The sequence below is a fragment of the Vigna radiata genome, unplaced genomic scaffold, assembly GCF_000741045.1.
Source record: "Vigna radiata var. radiata cultivar VC1973A unplaced genomic scaffold, Vradiata_ver6 scaffold_299, whole genome shotgun sequence".
Classification (NCBI taxonomy): domain Eukaryota; kingdom Viridiplantae; phylum Streptophyta; class Magnoliopsida; order Fabales; family Fabaceae; genus Vigna; species Vigna radiata.
The window spans coordinates 359,854-386,160 of record NW_014542029.1 but is presented as its reverse complement, the minus strand read 5'-3'; the positions used below and the strand labels follow the sequence as shown (position 1 = coordinate 386,160).

The 26,307-nt window shown below is 31.5% G+C and overlaps 1 protein-coding gene across 1 annotated transcript in view; it reads right to left on the bottom strand.

Moving 5' to 3' along the window:
* Nucleotides 1-56: 56 nt before the first annotated feature.
* The window catches only part of LOC106778977 (receptor-like protein 12), a gene marked incomplete at its 3' end in the record, with an annotated part of 41,326 nt that continues 15,075 nt past the window's right edge, over nt 57-26,307 (bottom strand). Inside the window, exons 2-5 of the mRNA XM_014666986.1 lie at nt 14,813-15,814; nt 14,063-14,522; nt 12,846-13,261; nt 57-929 (exon numbers count right to left, since the gene is read on the bottom strand). Coding sequence (XP_014522472.1) covers nt 57-929; nt 12,846-13,261; nt 14,063-14,522; nt 14,813-15,814 — 2,751 coding nt within the window. The remainder of the gene's footprint in view (nt 930-12,845; nt 13,262-14,062; nt 14,523-14,812; nt 15,815-26,307) is intronic.

Genomic DNA, 26,307 nt, shown 5'->3' with positions numbered 1-26,307 from the left:
GAACTAAGGTCAAGCTCAACAAGGTTGGAAGTGGTGTTTGACAGCCACTGGAATACCATTGGTTGTGTGAAGGAGTTACCAGAAAGATGAAGGACAGAAAGAGAAGTAGAAAAATTGAAGTTGGAAGGGTTGAATGAAAGGAGGAAATGATCGGAAAGGCCACATTGAATTAAACTGAGTTCTCTTAGTTTTGGTAGCTTGGCAATGGTTCGAAGCCAGCTAGGAGAACTGTTAAAATTAGATATGGAATACAAGTAAAGATGGGTCAAAGAAGTAAGATTAGATAGCCAGTGATCACTAGTGACAATTTGGAGAGCACTATCATATCCTCCAAGATAGAGTGTATGCAAATTTGAAAGGTTTCCTAGTTGGGAAGGAATGTATCCACCAAAAGAATTGTAGCTGAGATCAAGATACTCCAATCGAGAGAGATTTCCAAGTTGAAGAGGAATTGAACCATCCAAATAATAATTATCAGCAAGATTCAAATATTTCAAATGAGAAAGAGAACTTATCTGAGATGGAATTTGTCCGCTAAAATAAGATGAAGAGAGATCAAGATATCTTAAGTTGGTAAGAGAGCCAAGAAACTCTGGAATATTAGTGTCTAGAAAATAATTGAAACTGAGGTTCAAATACTGTAACTGTGGCAACTCCATTAATGACTTGTGGATCTCTCCACTGATGTAATACTGCCGAGAGACTTCATAATTTCCACGAGAAAAATATTCATAATGAACCTCTCCATGAAGGTCGAGGCTTATAATATGGGCGGTGAGGTTGTTGCAGCGAATGCCCTCCCATTGGCAGCAGTGGGGAGTGGTCCAAGAGGAGAGCATGCCGTAACGATCGACAATGGCAGCCTTGAATTGAAGGAGTGCATCTCTCTCCTTTGGAATGCATCTGATATGGTGTTGTCCATAAGCAACCTGCAACACCACACTCATCACAAATACAAACATCATCACTTTGAGAATATTCATGATNATGAAATAGAGAAAGTGAATAGTATAGAATTAGATTTATATGTGTTGTGAATTTAGCACTCCCAATACCCACATTTATACTCACACACCAACTCCTTAATTACATATTCTTTTCACTCTGCCTTTCCCTTACTTTATTCAAAGTCGTCGGTCCTGCTATTTTATTAATCGCAACATTTTATTCAATTTATATACAGGAATATAACTCAATTTATTAATCCACCTTTGTCACTTTCCTCATTATCAATGTTGGGAATTTTTTTGTGACAATAATTCTATTCCAATCAATTGAAATCCGATTGTGCAAAGAAAAGTAACTAATGGAATAAAGATTTAAAGGCATAATGATAAAAGTCATAAAAGTTATAGAGGAAATAATAATGGAAAACAATTAATTTGGTAAATGAGTAACCATGAGAAGTGAGAAAATGAGATAGCTAACTTTTGACAACTCCTTCTCACATGTACATATGGCAAACTGGGTTGTCTCACCGGCCTCTCTATTTCAGTGTAGTTCGCATTTTTAGTTTCTTCTTCATTTTGTCAGAATTTTTTTACAGTAAAGTTATAATAAAAATTAATTTAAACGACTAAATTTTTATATTGTGTTATTTGAAAGATATAAAATATGCTAACAAAAAATATAATATAGATTAAAAATACTTAGATATTAAGTTTTAATTGTTGATTTTAAAATGAGAATTTATCAACTAGTACAGAAAAGTCTTTTTATATTGCTCTAAAAAAATTCTATCGTTTTCGAATTAGTATATAAAAGTAGCGGTATAGAAAGTATTCAACTATCTATACCGATTCTGGAACGAATATAGAAAGTTCACTTTTTATACCAATTCTGAAATCGGTATAAATCTATATATGATCCAAACTTCTTATACCAGTTATGATCTTAATCGGTATATAAAGTTACCTTTTATACTCATTTTGGCGTTAACCAATATTAAATTTGTTTTTTTCAATACTAGGTCTATATGTTCTACTTATCACATATAGACTTGCATAAAATTCAATCCTAACCGTCTCAGAATACAGTCCAGATATATATACAAAGAACAAAATAATCACTATATTTCCTACTATTTACACATCAAATAATAGTTCCTAATCTCAATGTATAATGAATACATCTAATATTTACCTACCATCATCTATAAACACTTAAAAGGAATGAGAATTTACCTAACATCCTTTAGGAACTCTTGCCCCCATTGTAGACACATTTTCAAATATCTACACAATGAACAGTTTGAGTAAACTTATAATGATAATGGCTTAAGATGTTAGTTATAAAATGTTCATCTTACCAAATTCCATGAGTCAACGACATTTGTGAATATGATTTTCTACATATGTCTCATAACATAAAAGTTGACTCGATAATTGTTAGCAATAATATTTCATCCATGAAAATTTTTAAACCTTATATAGGTTCCAACTTTCATATGAAGAACTTTGGTCTCTTAAAATATTCTAGAGATAGCCCATAATAGGGTGGGAATTTACCTTTGTCGGCAAAAATATGCATTGGAAATTATTGCAGACATAGGTTTATTAGGTGTCAAGCTTGCGATTTTCTAGTGGAACAAAACCATAACTTGGCGTTGACTTCTAATACACCTCTTGAAATCTAGAACCCTATTGAAGACTGATTAGACGATTAATTTACTTTTTTATGACTAGACTTGGTCTTGCTTATTCTGTTAACATTTAATCTCAATTTATGCAAAAACCTTGTAAAGGGCATTGAGAGGAAATCTTAAGGGTTATTAGATTGTTGAGGAAACATCTAGGATAAGGTATTATTCTTCTGCTAGAAAACTAGAACTACATGATGGTGTGATTTGGATTGGGTGGGTTGTCCACTTACAATATGTTCTTTTGACTAGTTTGGTGGTGCTTATTGCAATTATATCATGATAGTTAATCAACATTACATATAGCTCAAAATCCAATTTTTCGTGAAAGAATAAAATATATTGAACTTGATTGTCATTTTATTTGTAATGAAACAACTTACATCATTTATGCTCTATATGTTCCTACCAAACGCTACAAGTAGCAAAAGCACAATTTGAGTCTCTTTATCGTAAGTTAAACCTTCAAGATCTTTATGCTCAAATTTGAAAAGATATATTTAGATATTATCATTATAACTATTTATTTTATTTTATTATTTATTAGGAGATATATTCTTAATCTATTTATGGACATAATTATGATTATATTTATGAACATTAGATGAATATTTTATTGTTTTGATTTTGTCTTATTTTAGGTAACAAGTCCTATAATATGTATTTATAATGATGACTTGGTAAAAAAAAACATATGTTCTTTTTTTTGCTATAAAACTTATCACAAAGTAACTTTAAAATTAAAATGAAAAAGTTTGTTTACAAAGATAAACTAATGAATACAATTAAATGNTCAATATGTGATATTAAGATAAGACGTGCATCTTAATGAGAGAAACTAAAATGTTTATCAGTTTAGAATAATCTAATCAATTCCATAATTCAAGTCAAATTAATTAAAGTATTTTAAATTTTTAATCAAACGAGAGAGTGATGCATTCAAATATTAAATGTGATTTACGAAATGAATTAAAGATGACCAATCCATGGGCACAGAGCAAACCGACACATTTTATTAAGTTGTTTGAATACGTCATCTCTGATTTAGCAATTTGTTTTGTTTGTTTTATGGATTTTTATTGACTTCCAGATTACGGGACTGACATACTTCTTAGAAAACAGAAAATATACGTCAGAATTTTGTCTTCATAAAAATGTTCTATTATGAAAGTCCTTTTCTAGTCTTTAATTAATAATTACCAATGTGAATTAGAAGTAAAGATTTATTGCATGAAAATATATATATATATATATAATTCTTCCTCTTTCCTCTCATGTTTTTTTTTTCTTTGAGCATGGTACCCTCACAACCCTTGACCTCTTCAAAAATAATTCCATTTTTCCACATTATTCACACCTATATATAATCCGTATTTTCCTCTGCCAAAAATTAAACAAATAATTATTTTCGCCAAAAATAGAAATAATAAAAAAATAATGAAAAAAAAGAAGAAATCCTATTATATTCAAAGAAGAAATCCAAAAGAGAAAAAAAAAATAATGGTTTAAAAGCAAAACTTGTTATATTAAGGCATCATTAGAGAGAGAATAGACTATGATTAAACAGTTGTTCGAGTGACATAAATGATTTCGTATCTTCTTGGCAAATGGCGATAATAAAAAAATGGAATGTTTACTAAACAAATGTACATAACGTGTTTCTTTTTGGTGATTTGGTTAAGGAAGTATACATGAAAGTTTCTTGAAGTTTTAAAACCACTTACCCGAATTTAATTTGGAAGTTGAAAAAGTCGTTATATGACTTGAAATAAGTTCCGTTGGTTTGCTAGTTGGCTACTTCCTTGAAGCATTATGACTTTATTCAATCCAGTTCAAATTACTTATTATTTACATTGCAAATGAGAGGCTACCTTATGTGAATAAGTTAATTATTGCAAGGAACAATATTTCATCCATGACAATGTTTACCAAGAGAACCTAATGAATATAATTAAATGCTTAATATATGATATTAAGATAATCTAATCAATTTCAATATTCAAGTCAAAGTAATTAAACTATTTTAAGTTTTTAATCAAACGAGAGAGTGATGCATTCAAATATTAAATGTCATTTATAATTGAATTAAAGATGAACGAAATGCATGGGCGCAGAGTAAACCGACACATTTTATTAAGTTGTTTGAATACGTCAATTCTAATTGAGCAATTTGTTTTTGTTTGTTTTATGGATTTTTAGTGACTTCTAGATTACGGGACTGACATACTGCTTATAAACAGAAACTATACGTCAGAATTAATAATTACCAATGTGAATTACTAGTAAAGCAGTTTTTTCTTCTTCCCTTGAAAGTCGATTTAATTATGTGCAGATGGAGTTTGAGTTTATTAAAAACAGTTAGAAAACTTTGCAGTGCAGATTTGTGAAGAAGAATGGTTTTGGAATACGTGTTTAATCAAGTAAAAACAAAAGACAGCCATATTAGTATGTTGTAGAAGGTAAATACAAAAGGAAAAATTGTATGAATGAAGAAGATTAGGATAACAAAGTGCTTAAATTTTCCTAAGAGGTGACATGAAAAGCAATTGGTTTATTAAATATTTGAACAATGACTAAAATCATGTCATGCTTAGTTTCATACTTGGTCAGAGGCAATGGATTGGAAAAATTTTGTATCTATCTTAACAGATCATGACTTAGCCATTGGAACTACTATTGCCAAAGTATTTCCAGGAATACATCATCACCTTTGCTTGTGCCAAATTATGAAGAAGTTTCCTAAGAAGTTAATGCGTTTTCCAACAACTGAGAAAAACAAATAAAAAGCAACCATGAGTAGGTCGTGCTATGTGTAATATTATTGATTTCTTTAAGGGGCAAGCCGTCTATATGTGATATAAATTTTAAAAAATATAATATAGAGCGAAGGCGAATACAAGAGTGTCAAGACAGTATTGTGACGCAAATTACTTATTTTGCACCATTTTATATTTTACTAATGTCTAATTATATGAAACTTTAAGCGTTATAGATTGAGTTATTGAGTATGTTAAGGGAATAACTCCATATTGATGACTTATGAACAAAAACTAATGAAAATATATTTGAGAAAGACTTTACAACACAATCAAGGATACTATTATATATGTCTCCTCTATTTTAAGAGACTTCTCGATATATCTTAGAGAGAGACTTTGCAATAGTTTCTCATATTCTTTCCATCCATTATGAGGACTTAAATCTCCTAAATTGTTGAAGCAAAGATGTAACTCTTTGAAACTCTCTTGTATTGGTACTGTTTTATTTATGAAAGTGTTGATAGGGGGAGCAATGTAAACGTAATCCCCTGTGTGTTTTGTTTTTGATGATGACAACAATAGAAATGTTTCTATGAAAACAATAGAAATGTTTCTATGAAAACAATAGAAATGTTTCTATATGTTTCAAAGCACTTACAAACATGCTTGAACTGATTGGTTTGCATACTTACTATGTTCATACATGTGTTTATATATGTAGTATGTATACTCATGTTTTTAAATGTTAAAACCACTTCCACAAAGCATATATGTATGAAGTAATCGATTACTGTGGTTATGTAATCAATTAGTCTCATCAGATATCAACTAATGCTTAACTATTATAAAGAACAAGTTTTAATCGATTACATTATATGCATAATTGATTAAAACTCATGTGTTTGCTAACACATGTTTGAAAAGTGCAGTGTTGTGTTTTTTAGAAGGAAAACTTTTCAAAAATTGCTTAATGAAATACTTAACCAATTACACAATTTACTTAATCGGTTAAATTTCGTACACATTGAAAATTGTTTTCATGTTAAGTCTTAATTGTCATAATGGTCATATTTTAAATAGTTTTGACTTACAATATATGTGCAATCGATTACATTAATTGCTTAATCAATTAAATATGTTTTAATGTAACTTTGGGGTAGCACTGTTAAATGCATAACCGATTAAATTAATTTGGTAATCGATTAAAATACACTAGGATAGTGAAAATCCTATAAATAGATTTCTTGCACGTTCTTTCAAAAAGAGAAACTTAATATACAATTTCATAACTAACATTGTGATTGAGTTTTGATTACAAGAAGTGTCCAAGAACCATCTTGAAGAATCAAGAATTAAAGTTGGGTTAATACATCAAGTTTCTGTAAAGAACTGTGCTGAAAGGTTGCTGATCATATCTACAGTATTGGAGTGTCTGCTGTGAAGATCAGATTTATCTTTTTCAATCTGTAGGTTGAGTTTCTGTGCATTTGTGCCAGAGGGAGAGAACTGTGTTTGTTCTCATTGAGAGTTGGGATTGCTCTCAAGGTTTTTTTAGAGTTGGGAAGGTGACAGAAAGTTGGAATTACTTTTTGGGTTTTGAGAGTGTGAGGTTGTTCACCTCTTGTTTGCTAAAATTGATTTTGAGTGGGGAAGGAAAATGCATTGAGAGGTATTCTTTGTATTCTTGCTTGAAAACTCAATCATTATACCAGTTTCCTTCAACTAAGGTTGTTGAAGAAGACTGGATGTAGGCTTGGCCGAACCAATATAAAAATTTGTGTTGGTTTTCTCTATCCTTTAACTCTTTTTTATTGCATTATACCTTTTATTGTCTTATGTGTTAAAGAAAGTTCTAAAGATTTTTCTAAAGATAGTAAAAGAAATTATTTTCATTAAAAACCAATTCACCCCCTCTGGGTAGGAGAAATAAGGCCTAATAATTCTTACAATTGGCACCAGAGTAGGTTTTCTGAAAATTACTCAAAAACTAATCGATTAGATTTTCTATGTAATCGATTAATTTGATCCTATTAGCCTTTGTTGCTCTGATCACGAGTAAGAGTGAATTAAATGATGATTTCTCGAATGCTATCTGTAAAGATATGTGTAGTTCTATTAATAACAATTCTTATGAGTTCTTTAAGATAGGAACATTTCGGAAATCTATACAAGAAGAAGAAATTAACACCAACACTCTGAAATCTAAAGGAAAAGAATCAAACATGTTATCAGAAAAGTTTATCAAATTTCTGAATACAAGAAAAACTGATATCAATCCCAAGAATGTTCGAAAGTAGTGTAAGGACCAAAATCTACAACGAACAGACCTAAGCATGATGGTAAAATCAAACACTGCTAAAACATGTGCAAAGCAAGGAGAAAAGCAATTAATGTGGTATCTTGATAGTGGATGCTCTAAACACATGACAGGTGATCCAACCAGATTCATTTGTCTCTCTCATAAGATAAGCGGTCACGTTACATATCGAGACAACAATAAGGGTAAAATTGTTGGAATCAGTAAAATTCAAACACCATCCTCGTGTGTAATTGAAAATGTTTTACTAGTTGAAGGACTAAAACATAATCTTCTTAGTATAATTCAACTCTGTGATGAAGGGCTAAAAATTACTTTTGAACCTAACCACTACTTTATCTACAATGGTTCAACAAATGAACTTCTGCTAATTGGAAAAAGGTGTAACAATATCTATACACTTGTTGTCTAAAGATGATGATGCTTCATTGTGGCTTAAGATTCTGGCTCATATTCATATGGCGCAATTAAATAAACTGGTATCTAGGAATCTTGTTATTGGCCTACCAAATATAAAATATGTTTCTAACAGACTTTATGATGCTTATCGAAAGGGAAAGTAAACAAAAACATCCTTTAAAACCAAGAGAGAAATGTCTACCACTAGACCTCTTGAGTTGCTTCATATGGATTTGTTTGGTCCCTCAAGAATCAAAAGCCTTAGTGGAAATCTTTATGGTTTGGTAATTGTAAATGACTTCTCTAGATGTACTTGGACTTTTTTTCTTGCTATCAAAAGTGATACTTTTAGGATATTCAAGAAATTTGCATCTGTGATACAAAATGAAAAAGATCTCAAGATCAAGTCAATCAAGAGTGACCATGGCAGGGAAGTCCAGAATGAAAACTTTGACAACTATTAAGGATATCTCACAACTTCTCTACTCCTAGAACTCTCTAACAAAATGGCGTTGTGGAGAGAAAAAATAGAGCCCTGGAAGAGCTTGCCTGAACCATGCTAAATAAGAGGGATATGCCTAAATACTTTTAGGCAGATGCAGTCAGTACAGCTTGCTACTTGCTCAACAGTACAATCATTAGACCTATGCTGAAACTTACACCTTATGAGTTGTTTAAAGGAAGAAAACCTAACATCACTCATCTGAGAATTTTTGGCAATAAATGCTTTGTGCTCAACAACGTTAAAAAGAGTCTTGGTAAATTTGATTCAAAAGCCAATGAGGCTATTTTCATTGGTTATTCTCTTTCTAGAAATGCCTATAGAGTATATAATAAAAGAATTTATTTGTTGAAAAATCTATACATGTTGCATTTGATGAACATGTTGAGCATGCTACTAACAAAATGCATACTCGAAATTGTATAGATGTAGGTCACCCCTACACCGATTAGACATTTAGAGCAAGAAGCAAGACAAACGTTCGACAAAAAGAAAAACTCTTCAGACTGTTATCATCGTCCTATTTCAACAGGAACAGGAGAAAAGAGAGGCGGAAGGCGAAAACTCTAAAGATTATTCAAACAATAAAGATAAGTAAGACCAGGAAATTACCCTTAGTTCCTTAAATATATAAGTAAAGACAAATGGCTGCAAGTTTTTCATTAGAAGGGTTTATACGTGTGTTAATGAAATGGTTTTGGCATGGGAATTAATGTTTTACACAACACTTCTTACGTATGTTGTATTATATAATAATAAATTTCAAATATTAGTTTGTAAATTGATTGTGCAATTTTATTGATAATGTAGTTAGGTTCAATTATTTATATTAATAGTCTTGTTGACACTAATTAATATATAAAAAAACTTTATACACTCGTTAAAAAAACATTTTTATACTAATTCTACAACTGATATGGTAGGAGGTGTATATAAAATTTCCTTTTGCTATATTGGTCCAAAATTGGTGTAAAAATTAGTACCTTTAATAAAAAAGTATAAAAGTATAAAAAATAATACTTTTTACATCAATTAACCGCACAATTGGTATAAAAAAGTATTTCAACCATCAAAGTCCTTCTTTTTCAATCTTTCAAACACCTATAAAATATATGAACACTTAGTTGGATTTCATCAAAATCGCTTCCACCAAGCAAATCATATATCCTCAAATTCTCTCAACGCACATAATAACAAAATTCAAATCACCATCAAAACATAAACTCCCATAGGTGAAAAATGGAAACAAAATTTGTTTTTACAGTTTTGGGGATTTGGGGTTGTTAGGGTTTTGTGAGGAAGTGAAGAGTTTTCAAATAAAAAAAAATAAGAAACTACTTTCAATACCAAATATAATCAAAAATGATGCAGAAAGTTTTTTCTTATTCATTACAAAAATGTCCTTGTGCCCACTTTCTACGAGTGTTATAACTAAAATCAATATGGAAAGTTTAATTGTTTATTACAAAAATGTCATTGCACCCATCTTTTATACTTGTTAAATACAATTGGTATAAAAGTGCTACCATATTTATAATTATGCCACCATGCTAATTTTTTATCCGTGATGAATTATAATTATAATTATGCCATCATGCTAATTTTTTATCCGTGATGAATTATAAACGGTATAAATAGTTGTTATAAAAAAATATTTTTTGTCATATGTAAATTCTAAGCTTAACTTATTGTATTCTACATAAGAAATGCTAAGCTTCACTTATAGTATACTACATAAGAAGTATTTTTCGTTCTTCCTAAAGATTTAAAGGTATAAAATGATAAAAATCATAAAATTTATAGAGGAAATAATAATGGAAAACTACTAATTTTTCGTTCTTCCTAAAAATTTAAAGGAATAATGGAAAAACAACTAATTTGGTAAACGAGTAACAATGAGAACTGGGAAAATGAGATGGCAAAGTGGGTCTTCTTGATTTTGTTAGAATTTTTCTGTAGTTAAATTATAATAAAAAAATAATTTAAAAGATTAAAATTTGGTATTGTGTTATTTCAAAGATATAAATATGCAACAAAAATTATAATTTAGATTAAAAATACTTAGATATTAAGTTTTAATAGTTGATTTTAATTAAGTAATTTAACTTGTAAAGTAAATAACTTTTTTAATTAATCAAATTTGAATCATTAATTAAAAACATAAAAAATTATATGGTTCAAATTTGTTATCATTTAAAATTATGATAGTTGAATTCATCCCTCTTAAACTAGCTCTTTTATATATATAACTTACAAGAATAAGTATAATTCACAAGACAACAATAAAATAAAAAGGAAAACAAAATTTGTACGATAAATTTTATGTAGGAAGCACTATTTTATGGCTGCCTTAGAAGGCAGATCTTTGTGTAGCTTTTTCTGAACTATTTAATCCTCACTTTTCTTCCTCTTTGGCTTTTAAGTTGTTCAAAAAATTGAACTTGTCATATGTCTTTTAATGATAAAGTAAAATTAAAAGTTGTTTTTAACTAGGGTTGGGAAAAAAATAATTGATTTGTACTATACTGCAGTTAACTGTGCTATATTATACTAAAAATAATTGATCCACTATTACTAACAGTTCAGTATACTATTCTATGGTTCAGTTTTTAAAAACTGAATTTATAACAGTTACAGTTCAGTTAACTGTGACAACTGTGTTTACTCTTACATCTTCTCTAGTGCCATGTTTCATCTTGTTAAGAAAACTTTATTTAATAATAAAACATTAATAAAAAAAACTATTCACATAAAAAAATAATAATTAGTTTTTTAAGACAATTTTTTTATCACAAAATATATATTTTTTATCAATAAAAATAAAAAATGTAATTTATATTTTTATATTTTTTAAACTATATATATATATATATATATATATATTTATATTTTTTTTATTAATAAAATAAATAAACAATAAAATAATTTTTAATAATAAAAGAAATATAAATAAAATAGAAAATAATAATATTAAATAATTAAAAATCAATTTATTAGACACTTATGAATAAAATAAAATAAATATTAAAATAAATTTCAATTAAAAAGAACATGTATTGTTATACTATTTAGTTTAAAAATTAGTAAAATTCAGTTTAAAATTAGTATAGTTAGTAGTTCAGTTCAGTTTATATTGTAGTTTAGTTAAAAATAGTGTAGTTTACAATTTAGTTAATAGTTCAGTTAATGCAATTTACAATTCAGTTAATAGTTCAGTTCAGGTAGTGCAGTTTACAGATCACTTAATAGTGTAGTTTACAATTCAGTTAATAGTTCATACTGTAATTTAGCTCAGTTCAGTTCAGTTTGATAAAAAAAAAAAACAGTTCAGTTTTTCTGAACTGTTTTAGAGTTCAGTTTGTTTGAACTGTTTTACAGTTCAGTTCAGTTTTTAGCAGTACAGTTCAGTTTGATTTGTCCATCCGTATATTTAACCATGCAATATCAGTAGAATTAAATTATGATACATATCTAGCACTACATTGTCATGTAATCCATTTCTAAGACTTAAATTGTAACTTGTACAAATAACTAAAGGTATAATATAGTACTAAAAATGTAACAGAAATGGAAGAAGAAAACACTTTTCTCTCCAAATCCAAGTGAAGTAGCTCTCTTCTCTGATTTTTGATATCCTTTCAGTAGGCTACCCTCACAACCCTTTCGATCTTCAACAATAATTTCATTTCTTCCCTTACACTACTTCACACCTATAATCAAGATTTCCTCTGCCAAAAATTAAACAAATAATTAATTTCGCCAAAAGTAAAGAAAGCAAAACATAATGAAAAGAAAAGAGATATCTAACGATTAGGAAATATTAAGATTTATATTGCTGATCTTTCCTTTAATTACAACTCATAAAAAAATGTATTTATAAAAATGATTATATCTATCATCCATGGCACAAACATTGCAATGTTTAAAAGTACAAAAGAGAATGACAACAATTTTTAGACATGATCGAAAGAGACTGAAAAATTAAGTTTGTAACATAAGGTTAAAATATATTACCTCCTATCTTGTGTGCAATTTCTTCAAAACTTTCACCATGGTCATGACATAGAAGGTGTCTGATAAATTAATTAAGAATTTGAAATAGGCATGACGCCAAGAACGTATTATTAAGATTGAGCCAAACACTCCCCAAAAGCTTATGACAAATCCAATTGTCATACTTATATAATATTCACGGTTGAAAATCAAATTATCATCCTTTTGAATTTTAACAATTGGTTCTTGTCTTGTCACTCCATCAATACACAATTTCTTTAATGGTGGTCCACAGAGATCAACATTATCTTCATATTTCAGTGCATCGAAACTTTGTAATTGTGTGCCAGTTGGAATTTTTCCAGATAAGTAATTATGTGACAAATCTAACACAGTGAGTCGATCAATTTGAGCAAGACTGGAAGGAATAGAACCAACAAGTTGGTTTCGTGACAAATCAAGAAATTCAAGTGATGTTAACTCTCCAACATTTGAAGGAATTTTTCCTGTGAGTTGATTTCTTGATAAATTCAATGAAACCAATCCCAATAAACCCTCTATTTCTTTTGGAATTTCTCCGGATAATTGATTGTATGATAGATCAATGCTTTTTAAAAGTGATAATCCTATGTTTGTGAACATTAGCTCAGAACCTTTCCACATCAAAAATGCATTCAAATTGTATGAATAGTTACTTGTCACATATCTTGTGTGGACCAAATATCGATGACTTTGACAATCTCTCAAAGAAGTCATTTGAGCCATTGAGGAAAAGTTTTTTATGCATGTAGGAATTTTTCCAGATAGATTGTTTAGGGAGAGATCTAAGAGTTGAATTCTTTTGAGATAACAAATTTGCAATGGTAAACTTCCCCATAAATAATTGCTTCTTAGGCTTAAAAATTGCAACTTTGATAATTCATTCCCGATCCAATCTGGGATAGATCCTGATAATCTATTTCCCGCTATGTCTACCATCACTAAATTTGTGCAATTCTTTAAGATGGAAGGAATCATACCTCCTAAGTTATTGTTTCTCAATAACAATACTTGAAGTTGAAGGAGTGATCCCATTGAAGAAGGAATTTTTTTAGAAAATTTGTTCTCACTCATATTTAAGTAAGCCAATGACTTGAAATGGGTCCAACAGTCCGGAATTTGTCCAGAAAACTCATTATTTGAAAGGTCTAATTGGTATAAATTATCAACTGCACCACTAGAGCATAAAAACCAAGAAGAATTTGTAAATTTATTGTTAGATAAATCAAGAAATATCGAGCCTTGTAAAAATGATGGAACATGACCTTCAAATTGATTTGATGCAAGACTAAGAGAATCATAATGATTTTCTATTGACAAATTTGGAATCGTACCTTGTAAATTATTACATGAAATATCAATACTCATCCAATTTGACAATCCAAATTTGGTCCAAAACCATTTTGGAACAGTACCTGATATTCCAGTATTTGAAATGTCAAGGTATTGAAATTTGTTTTGTTTCTCTAGCCATTTGGGAAACAAAGGACCAAGCTTGCAAGACCTCAATTCAATATTATCCAATTGAAAAGCTGAACCCCAATTTTGACTAACGTCTAACGTGAGTGAGTTATCTGACAACATCAATGTCCTTAACTTTGTCATATTATAGAAATGGGAGTCAGATAACACACCTTTCAAAGAGTTTGACATCAAGGATAATTCCTCAAGTTCTGTTGGAAATCGAAGATCTTCAGAAATTGTCCCATTTAACATGTTATTATCAAGGTACAGTCTTTTTAATGATGGGAACAATTTGAAGGTGTTAGGCAAAGTACCACTAATTTGATTCATGCTCAGATTCAGCGTTTCCAACTTTAAAATTGAGAAATCAGGTATCTTCCCCGTCAATTGATTGCTAGAAAGATCCAATATCTTTAAAGATGAGAACACTGAAAGGTCAGGTAAGGAGCCTTTGATTTGATTGGATGCCAAATTAAATTCTTGTAATGAGTATCTAACACAACCATCGGAGAAATTATGAAGAATTGACGGAAGGTCTTCGGTAATATTGTTTCTAGACATATGTAAAGAACGAAGGGTGCATATATTCATGAATGATTTCATATCCTCGCCCTTGAACACATTTTGGGAGACGTCAAGGTGCTCAAGCGAATTCATGGCCAAACCAAAATGATTTGTGGTGGAACCCTTCAAGAGGTTACCTCGAAGCTCAAGCTCAACAAGGTTGGAAGTGGTGTTTGACACCCACTGGAATATCCTCGGTTGCGTGAAGGAGTTGAAGGAAAGTCTAAGATAGAAAGGGAAGTAGAAAAATTTAAGTTGGAAGGGTTGAATGAAAGGAGGAAATGATCGGAAAGGCCACATTCAATTAAACTGAGTTCTCTTAGTTTTGGTAGCTTGGCAATGGTTCGAAGCCAGCTAGGAGAACTGTTAAAATTAGAGATGGAATTGAAGGAAAGATGGGTTAAAGAATTAAGATTAGATAACCATTGATCACTAGTGACAATTTTGAGAGCACTATGATATCCTCCAAGATAGAGTTTATGCAAATTTGAGAGGTTTCCCAGTTGGGAAGGAATGTATCCTTCAAAACAATTCCATCTGAGATCAAGATACTGCAATCGAGAGAGATTTCCGATCTGAGATGGCACACTTCCCTCAAAAGAATTGCCACTGAGATCAAGATACTGCAACTGAGAGAGATTTCCAAGTTCACGAGGGATTGAACCATTCAAATAATAATTTGTTGCAAGATTCAAATATTTCAAATGAGAAAGATAACTTATCTGAGTTGGAATTTTTCCGCTAAAATAAGATGAAGAGAGATCAAGATATCTCAAGTTGGTAAGAGAGCCAAGAAACTCTGGAATATTACTGTCTCGAAAATAATTGAAACTGAGGTTTAAATACTGTAACTGTCGCAACTCCATTAACGACTTGTGAATCTCTCCGCCAATGTAACGCTGAGAGACTTCGTAAGAAACATAACCGCCAAGAGAAAGTGATTCATTATACTGTCCAGAAAGGTGGAGGCTTATAATATGAGCGGTGAGGTTGGTGCAGCGAATCCCCTCCCATTGGCAACAGTCGGGAGTGGTCCAAGATGAGAGCATGCCGTTATGATCAACAATGACAGCCTTGAATTGAAGGAGTGCATCCCTCTCCTTTGGAAGGCATCGGATATGGTGTTGTCCATAAGCAACCTGCAACACCACACTCACCACAAACATAAACATCATCACTTTCAGATTCTTCATGATGATGAAATAGAGAGAGTGAATACTATAGAATTAGATTCATACGTATTCTGAATTAAGCTCTCCCTATACCCACATTTATACTCACACACCAACCCCTTAATTACCTATTCTTCTCACTCTTCTGCGTTTCATTAATGCATGCAAGATTTCAATAATTTCAACAATATCAATTGACTTTGAAGAAGACTTGTGTATTTTCATTTTAAACGACAATATTATATTAAAAAAAAAAAACATCAAATTCGTCCTTACAAATAATTAATGAATTGGAAGTTAATATTTGAAAATAAAATTAAGAAAGTGCTCGGAAAATGCACTTCAAAATGCAATTCTGTCGAACAAATTGTATTATTGCAATATATTTTTATTTGTGGGTACCGAGATGGTTCATTTTCCTAACGACATAGAAAGACTCCATATTATTACAAATTAATAGTTTTACACGAATAATAAATAATGTTATTTATTCTTAGAGACAAAATATTATATGAAAATAGATACAATTAGAAATACGTATATTATCTCTGTTTTTTCTATAAATTCATAAAATAGATATTTTTCTTTAAGGATATTTTAAAAAATTTGTAAGTCCAGCTAAATATTAAGAAAATATTTTAATAGGGAAAGCTTATGTCACCGTTAATATTGTCATCTCACACTATTACAAAAAAGAGCTTTATTGTATGTTATTTTTTACATTTAATTGAAGTACACAAAAAAAAAACACTAGAGAGTTGAATAGTATTTTCAAAATATTTCCTAAAGTATCTAATCCCTTGTGGTGGGAATATACAAAGATGTACCATGTTAAGACCTGGGTTTATAGGATAGACAAACACTATTAAATAAACAACTTTTAAAATCACACATTACACTTCGGTTTAAAAAAAAACTAAAGCGTATAAAAATGCGGTGGTAATTTCGTAATTTTGACGACATTATATGCCTCAGTTCAGTAAGATTGATGTCTAAGGGTGTATACTGCCTCGGTTCTCTGACCAAACGAGGCAAAACCCTTGACAACTTTTTCGAAATAAGCTTACTACCTCAGTTCTCTGACCAACCGAGACAATATGTCCTGCCAGAAATTGACAACCTCTGATTCTGAACATTCCAAATCCATTTTGTCAATCTCTACTGCCTCGGTTCCATTTTAACTAATATCATAGGCCCTTTATGTCTTAGTTTAACCGCGAACCGAGGCCTATAGTTAGTAGATATTTTAAAATTTTCCATTTACAATTTTATTTTAAATTTTTTTCTGGAAGCTTTACACATCGGTTGTGTTTATAATCGAGGTAATAACCTTTTTGATAGTTAAATTCCAGAAGTGTAAAACAGTAAACATGTTTTCACTATTTCTTCTTCTTTTTCCGCTAGAGAGCACGAATGCGAACTACTGTTTCCAATCTCGCGAAGAACAACTTTTCCTTGCCACTCTACAGTCGCTGCCTCCACCACTAGCCATGGTCCTAAAAAATTTTAACCTATTGTTCCTTCTTCTTCCTCGCACAACTATTCTCTCTCTCAGGCAAAGTTGTTGGCTCATGGCCTCCATTTCTGTTGCACGAAGTGCCTGGTGTGGTCTCCATCTTCTTTGGCTTCATTTATGTCGTATGAGTGTTGCTGCCTCTATTTCTCTTGTGCGAACTGTGTTGTTTGTTGTTGCCACCAATTGTTCGTCGTCGCCACCAGCCATTAATCTTAGCCTTCGGTCGTTTGTCACCGTCTTCGTTGTCCTATTGCAAATAAAAAAAGAAAAAAAATTATTTTGAATAGGCAAAAGGCCTAATTTTCTGAAGAAAAAAAAAACGCATCTACTGCCTCGGTTCGAAACCAACCAAGACAAAAGACCCCTGCACATTTTCTCAGTTCATAACCGAGGCAAAAAGCTTACCCATTTTTGCCTCGCCTGTATATACCTCGGTTCATGAAGTGTTGCATATAGATGAAAATAACTGGTGTCGTTTCCCTTTACTGCATTAGTGAATTAAGAATTCTTTCAAACGATGACATAGGAAATTTAACAATAGTTTTAAAAGAAGAAAACATTAAGGCACAATTTTTATACTAGTCCACTCAATCTTGAGGTACATCAAGTTCTCTCTTATGAACTATTAAGAGGTTTCATTAATCTTTTCAAGATTACATGATGAGTTTAACCCACTCTTGGTTGCAAGTATTATTATTACTCCCAGTCTCCTACTGAACATGACTAGTCCAAGTATTATAAATCACTCCTGGTTCCCTTAGTCAATCCTAACTAATTAGAGTATTCTTATACCATTTCTGGTCTCCTAGACAGCACGTCTAGTTCGAGTTTAGCCTCTCAAGGATTTATCCCTAGACAACTATTTAGAACGAGTAACCCACTCCTGGTTAAGTATTATTCACCACTTTTGGCATTTGAGTATTTTAACCACTCCTAGTTGTACTTAGCAGCTCTTACAAAGATTTCCTTTGAGTATTCGCACCGCTCTTGGTACTAGACTAGACCTCACCTAGATTTCCTTAACTCAATCTGAGTTCAGTTGTAAGTATTTTAATTCTCTCCAGAACTGCAATCAACGATGACTTACAAGTCGTTCAGACTATTACTCTCGTAGAGAGGATATGATTACAATACAAAGCAGTCGAAACACTCAGGTGTTTCTCTCTTTGCTATTTCTCTCTTTCTTACAATATAAAGCAGTAAGATATATTACAATGAAGCTTGAGAGCATTTGTTTTCTTCTCTTTTTTTTCCTTCTTCTCTTTTTTCTAGTCAGATATGATATTTTTTTCTTGAGCTCTTTCTTTTTTTCTCTTTTGAATGGTTCTAAGGATAGATATTTCCTTGTAATCTTTTCTATTTCCATTCTCTTGGCATCCTTTGGATTTTTCTTTCAAAGGCTTTTCTATTTAAAGGTTTTTTGAATAAGTGTCTATTAGACTGAGCGTTTGCCTTGATTCTTGTGTTTTCTCTTTCTTCATGTACAACAATCGTTGGATAAGTGAACTTGTCAGAGTAGGGATTCTTTTTCAATACTTTGTTTGAAGTAGGTAGCACGTCCTTTTAGCTATGGCTTCAAGTGAAGAACATTCTCTGAGTATCTCTTTTGTCTCTAACGTCCACTTCTGATATTTGATCTGAAGTTTTATGGATGTGTGTAGAATAACTTATCTACAAAGAGAAGAGTAAATTGTGCATGCAACAAATATGCATTTTCAGAACATCAAAGTCTATTTTAATTTCCTACCATTAAGGTAGAATTTGACAAATAAGTTTTTCTCTTAAAGATACCAAACGTTGAGTAAGACTTCATCGTTGGACGAAGTATTGTTTAAGCTCATGGTAACGTTTAGGCAAGTAAACACTTCTTTTTAATTTTGTATCTTCTCTAGAAATATAGCGTTTAACTTGTTTATGTTTTTTTTGTATTTAATCTTTTAGTCTTTTAGTGTGTTTTGTCAAAGACATCGTTTGACATTGTTATGTTTTCGAGAGCTAAAATGAATACCCTTAGGTATGATAAGCTTTAAGCGATTAACTTTAACTCTCTTAGATGCTTTAAGTACAACAATCGTTTATCACAACATTTGGATGTTTTTGACTTAGATGTTTTTCTATTTCGTAAGAACCTAACTGTTTTGCTAAGGTTTTCTATGTTGGGGATTCATGTTCAAGTCTTGTGTAGGTTTTCTATGTTGGGGATTCAGGTTCTAAGTCTTGTGTTTTCATCCTAAGTTGTTTTCATATTATTATCTCGTTTTAATGTTATTTGGTTAAACTTAAAAACATGAGAGCGTTTAGATGCATAAACAATTTTTACTTAGCAGTTAGTACCTTCTACCCATCATTTTCTAGCACATCAGCCCCCTAACAGTGTTCATTTATAGTTAAATTCATTTTACAATTTCCAACTCTATAGGTCCATCATTTAAAACACTGAACACCAGCCCACTAGCTCTCCTTTGGGTAATCAAACATTTCTCTATTTCTTTTTAGATTGTTACCAACATAATTTTATTACATTCCATTCCCAAGACTATGCTATTAGTCTTTAACTTTTTTTAACGTTTCCATCTATCTCTAGCAAGGCAAGCCCATTGAGTAACCATTAATGCAATATATTTTTAGGCAATCAAACCCAATAATATATTTTGTATAGTGTAAGGGAATGTGACCTATTAATACCTGTTAATTGTCCATAAATGACAATTAATTTCGATAGGTATACTTCATAGTACAATTTTAATTAAATTTAACATTGTAAAATATAAATTAATGTTAATTTTAATTAAATTTAACTTAATAAAATAAAAATTAAATTTTTATTTTTATTTTGTGCGGGTAGCAGATATCCACGGGTACAGATAGTATAATACATGCATTCAACCCGTTTAAAAGTGGGTATTAAAATATCTGTTACCAGGGGTTTGAGATAGTAAATATCTACGGGTATCAACTATCCCTCACGGGAGGAGATTTTTTTGCCATACCTAATGACAATGTTTACAAAGAGGAAGTAATGAATAAAATTAAATGCTTATTAGATTATATTAAGATAACATGTGCAGAAAATGTGATTATCAGTTTGGAATAATCTAATCAATTCCATAATTCAAGTCAAACTAATTAAACTATTTTAAATTTGTAATCAAACGAGAGAGTAACGCATTCAAATATTAAATGTGATTTACTAATTGAATTAAAGATGAACCAAATACTCGGCACAGAGTAAACAAACTCAGATTGATTAAGTTGTTTTGTTTGTTTTATGGATTGTTATTGATTTCTAGATACTGTCCGAAGTAAATCTTACAGGACTGACATACTTCTTAAAAATAGAAACTATACGTCAGAGTTTGTCTTCATAAAATTGTTATCTATTATGAAGAACCAATATATAGAAACTTTTCCTCTTCTTCTACTTGTGCAGTTTTTTTATCTCTTCTTCTACTTTTGCCTGTGGAAAATTATGAAAAAGTTTCAAACACATTCCTTGGTTTCTCTTAAACTGAAAAAGGAAATGACAGAGTGCTTTGGAAGTTTCGTTCCAATGCCACTGTGGTTCAACCTGTTCTCCATCGTGGCCCTTGTGATATCGAGGGATGAAGGACTTAATCAATGACAAGTCGATTGACTTCATACACACCACAATTCACAAGATTTTTGTGTGCATATAATGAATTTCTACCTACCTCTTTAAAGATATTAATTGAATCGGTTTTATAAAAAAAAAATACTTATTAATAATACATAATAGACTCTTATAAATTTACAGAGATTATAAATGAATATTATACATAAAATTACACTTAATTTAAGTATATTATTTTAACTCTTTCAATATTATGAATCAAAATGGTCGCTGGATAAAATGATCTTTATTATAAAATAAAATAACAATTACATAAAAATTATGTGGTGCAATAATTCGCCAAATTACATTTATAAAGAAAAATAAAAAGAAGTGCACAGAAAAAAAAAAAAAAGAAATGAAAGTGGAAATTATGAAACTAAGACGAAAAACGCTTAATAAGTCGATTCACAACTAACTTTGACAAAATTATATTATACCACACATTTTTTAAGTTGTTATTCTGGCTATCTGACATAATAGTGGTGACGCAAATTACTTTTAATGCTCAACCCAGACAGAGACTTACAGCCCCAGTTCGCAGCAACCTAGCTCAACCCAAGACCTATAGTCCACCAACAACAACACAGAAAACAAATTTAATCAGTTGAACCAGAAGATATAATCGATGAAAGACTGACAAAGGTTAAACGGTAACAATAAAAACCACGCACCTGGAATGCAATGCCGCAAGAGAGAAAAAGGAGAGGAGGAAGACAATGACGTTATCAGAAACAACAATTCAATGCCGCAAGAGATAAAGAGAAGAGGTGTCGCAAGCGAGTAAAAGAAGAGGTGAAGCAAGAGAAAAAGGAGAAGATGAAGACGCGATATCAGAAACTGATTGTCGCGAAGAGTTTGCGGTTTATTTAAAATGAAAAGAGGCGTCAATTGCTCCGAAAACCGACTTCTATAGTCACATAGACGTTGGGTATCGAACTAATATGACGTTCAAGTTTACATTAATACTGACTTTTTGAATACCCATTAGACGTCGGTTTCTAGGGGATCCGACGTCTATCCGACGTCTAGGAAGCTGAACTGATTGACGTTTGATTTCCTGTCAGGGATCTTTACGACGGCTGTGATGGGGAGCCGACGTCTATAATAACATAGATGTCGCTTCCCCTCAACATCGACGTCTAAATTGAAGAATTTTTTGTCTTCCCGCCTTCCAGACAGGCCTTAGATGTCGTCGTTTGACTAAGTGACGTCTAAGCGCCTGGGAATTAGGTGAACAACATTAATTGCATCCCCAGTAGACGTCGGTCCCCGTGAACACCGACGTCAATTGACTGTCTTATCACCTACCTCAGACAATTAGACGTCAGTTTGCGGCAGGTTGGACGTCGACAATGTCATAGACGTTGCCTAACCTTGAAACTGACGTCTAGTTCACCAAACTATTTATGATAATGCCACCGTGCAGTCATATACGTCGGGTTATCAGGAAACCGAAGTCTACTGAGTGACGTTAAACAGCGTTTTTGTACTAGTGTTAAAAAATAATTTTTTTCACCTTATTACGATTTTTTTATTATGTATTTACAATGTTATTACGTATTATTAGTTAAATAATTTATCCAATTTGGAATGATGATATTAAATTTAATATATATATATATATATATATATATATATATATATATATATATATATATATATATATATATATATATGTTTAGTAATTGGTAAGTATGGCATGTCTATGCTTGGATTGAAATATTGGCATGTTTGTTTTAGTGTTGTCTTTTGTTTATTGTACAAATATTGATAGGTTTATTTAGGTGTAAGGGATGTAATCCACTTGCATATTTCCAAGTTACTAACGATGTTTCCGTTGTTCAAGACAAATATTAAAGAGCTCAACTTATCAACAATTTTTTCTTCGATAATGTTATATATATCAAGCCGTCTAATTTAGTGGTGTCTAATTTATTGGTGTCTAATGTATTGTTGATATATAATTTTTTACATACGAGCATTATTCACAGATTTTGTCATTGGTAATCTATTGAAACATACAAAATTTTGATAGATTTTACTTGTTACCCACTATGTAATACAAGATTTATAAAATGTAAAAGTTATATGTTTGTATTGTTTCTGCAAGCAAAAGAAATTAAAAAGTTGACACTAAATTTTAATGTTGATGTTGAGATCCATAAGGTGGTTTGTGAAGATTCAAAATATGAGTCATAGGCTGTGTAACGATTTTGGCACTGAGCCACACATGAAGAAATCTTCACTGCAAAGAAACCTCAAGTTCTAGAATGACAAATGAGCCTCACAAGAAAACTCATATGGGATGGAAAGTTCCATTGTTGTAATACAAGTTGGAAGCCCAAGTATGGAGAAAACCCACCTAGGAAGAACATCCAACTAGTGCAGAAAATGCCTTTAACGTCACCCTTTAGACGTCTGACCCTCGAATATCCAACGTAAAAAATGACCGGTGACATTTTCCGTAAATAAAACAACTATTTAGACGTCGGCTATGAGGGGGCTCGACTTCTAAAGCTATTTAGACGTCTGTTGTGGGGGAACCGACGTCTATAGACGTCTGTTATGGCCGGAACCGACCTCTAAATCCTCAGCCCAGAAATCTAAAAGTCACTTTTTGACTCGATTTAGACGTCTAATCCCGCCACTCCGACTTTTAAAGCCATATAGACAACTTTCTTGGGGGGAACCGACGTCTGTTATGGTGGGAACCGACTTCGAAATACTCAGCACAGAAATTTAAAAAGTCACTTTTTGACTCCATTTAGACGTCTGATCCCGCCACTCTGACTTCTAAAGCCATATAGAGGTCTGTTGTGGGGGAACCGACGTCTATAGACGTCTATCATGGGGGCAACCGACTTCTAAATGTCTGCATTAAAACACTGCAAACGCGAGGCAGCAGTTACACGCACTCACTATTCATCATTTTCCTCGCGTTTTCTCTCCACGGGCTACGTTTTTTAGGTTCATTTTCTCAGTTTTTGCACCGTTTAAAATTAATTATACTCCGATTACATTACTCTTTGATGAATTATCTTTCATTTGAACCGATTAAAATGCGTTTCCGTTGAGTTTTTGTGCAGTTTTGCTCGTGTCCTTGGGCAGCATTCTTGGGCGGCAATTTCTTGCGTTTTGCACTCCTCTAATTCCCTCAACTACATTATTAAAACCAACCAATACAAAAAAGATGTACAATCCATTCTCTTCAACTAAAATATAAAGTTGTAAACTCGAATCACCATGAGCCAATGCAACTTGAAAGGCCTCAGGCGGAGAAAGATCCAATCAAATACAACGATGTTTTAGACATCTGACCTATAGAGTCCGACATTCCATTAACGTCACCCATAAAGACGTCAGATCGGAATCTGACGTTAAAAACCCAAAATTACAGACGTCTAAAGCCCTTTCTGCATTTGTGTCCAACATCATGGGAGCAAAAGCAACACTTAGTTTTTCTATAAAAACAAAGAATATTGTGAAGAGTCTGGCAAGTGTACCGAATCGTATCAAGTAATAATAAACGGTAAGTCCGAGTATCGTTTCCCTATAGACTATTGTGCCTAAATGTTCATGTGATATCTTGATCTTTTTAGACTTGAGAAATGAAAATTAGGGTTTTATATGCAAAAACAAAAATTAAATATGCATGGAAAGGTTGGATCAATTGACCAAAAAGATAACGCAGTTGGATGATGTATGAATGAGTTATGTTGTTAGAGTTTATGATTTCATCATAATCCACTCCCATATATTTATGAATTCTACTTAATTCTACTCTTTGTCAATTTTAATGCCACTTTCTAATTTACCCTAATCCCAATGTCTTAGTGAAAAGAGCCTACTCTTAATTACTAGTTTACTATGTCTAGTCTCCCTAGCAATTGATCATGCATTACAAAATTCGCGCAGAAGCTTAAAGGCAATTGGTCCTCCTATCCCTATGTCTACGTAATATTGCTCCCAAGAGAATTTCCTCTTGTCTAGACCTACCCACATGTGTCCATATAGATAGAATCAAAGATTATGCTATTGAATAATGTCTTAAACAAAGCATGCAAATATAATGGAAGAAAAACTCTAACAATTAATAAAAGAAAGCATATGAATATAAGTAATAATTCAATATATGAGAGTTTCAATAGGATTACATCGTTTCTCCAACAACAATGGAGTTTAGTTCACCATAAACATGGTGAATCTAGATTAACAGAATGAAAAGAATGGAATATAAAACCCTAAAAGTTGTAGATCAGAGTTTTCGCATCCAAAATCTGCCTCCTAGGGGTGAAGAAGTGTGGTTTTGCGTTCCTTCTGCCAAAAGATGTCCTTTCTAGTTCGTGCAGAGCTATTTATAACTCAGGAAAAATCACAGTCGTGGCTTACCCCCGGCGGTAGGTTCAATACTTAAAATCAACCCTCAACTTTGATGCTTAAGCGTTAGGCAGACAGTTCTCTGAAGAGTTCTAAGGAAGTGTACATTAAAGTTCTTCGAGGTTTTGAAACCATTGACCCAAATTTAATTTGAAGGTTGAAAAAGTCATTGTTCAACTTGAAACAAGTTCCTCTGTATTGGTTTGCAATACCTTCTTTTATAAATAGCAAGATGGTTAATTTGGCATAGAAAGGAGTTCAAATTAACACAGGCCAACAGTTTACAAGATTTTTGTGTGCATATAATGAATTTCTACCTACCTCTTTCAACATATTTCTCTTAAAACTGAAGTTAATATTGATTCGTTTTTATATATATATTTAAAAAGAACACTTATTGTTTAACAATATATTATTAAATAGAATTATTTCATATTCTCAAATCAACTCTGTTTATAAAGTATTCAGTTAGAAACGTATTTAATGTCCATTGTTAAAATTAGTGGTAAGGGTTATAAAGATTATTGTCATATTCACTGTTTCTGAATTCTTTTTCTTTCTTTCTAAGAGTAAAATTTATAGTTATTGTCATACTCGTTCCTTACCATTTATTATTGACCTGTAAGATAAGAGTGGTAGAGTTCATGTGTGGAAAAAAAAAAAAAAACTCACCGTATTAACTAATAGATAATGGTCTCTTATAGATTTACACATATTATAAATGAATATTATAACTCTTTCAAAATTATTAATCAAAATGGTCGCCGGATAAAATACTAGTTATTGTAAAACAAACAGTTTATGTCACAACTTTTACCTAGATTGAAAAAATAAATAACATAAAAAGTATGTGGTGCAAAGTAATTGCCAAAACACTTTTATAAAAAGAGAATAAAAAGAAGTGCATAGAAATAAAAGTAGAAATGAAAGTAA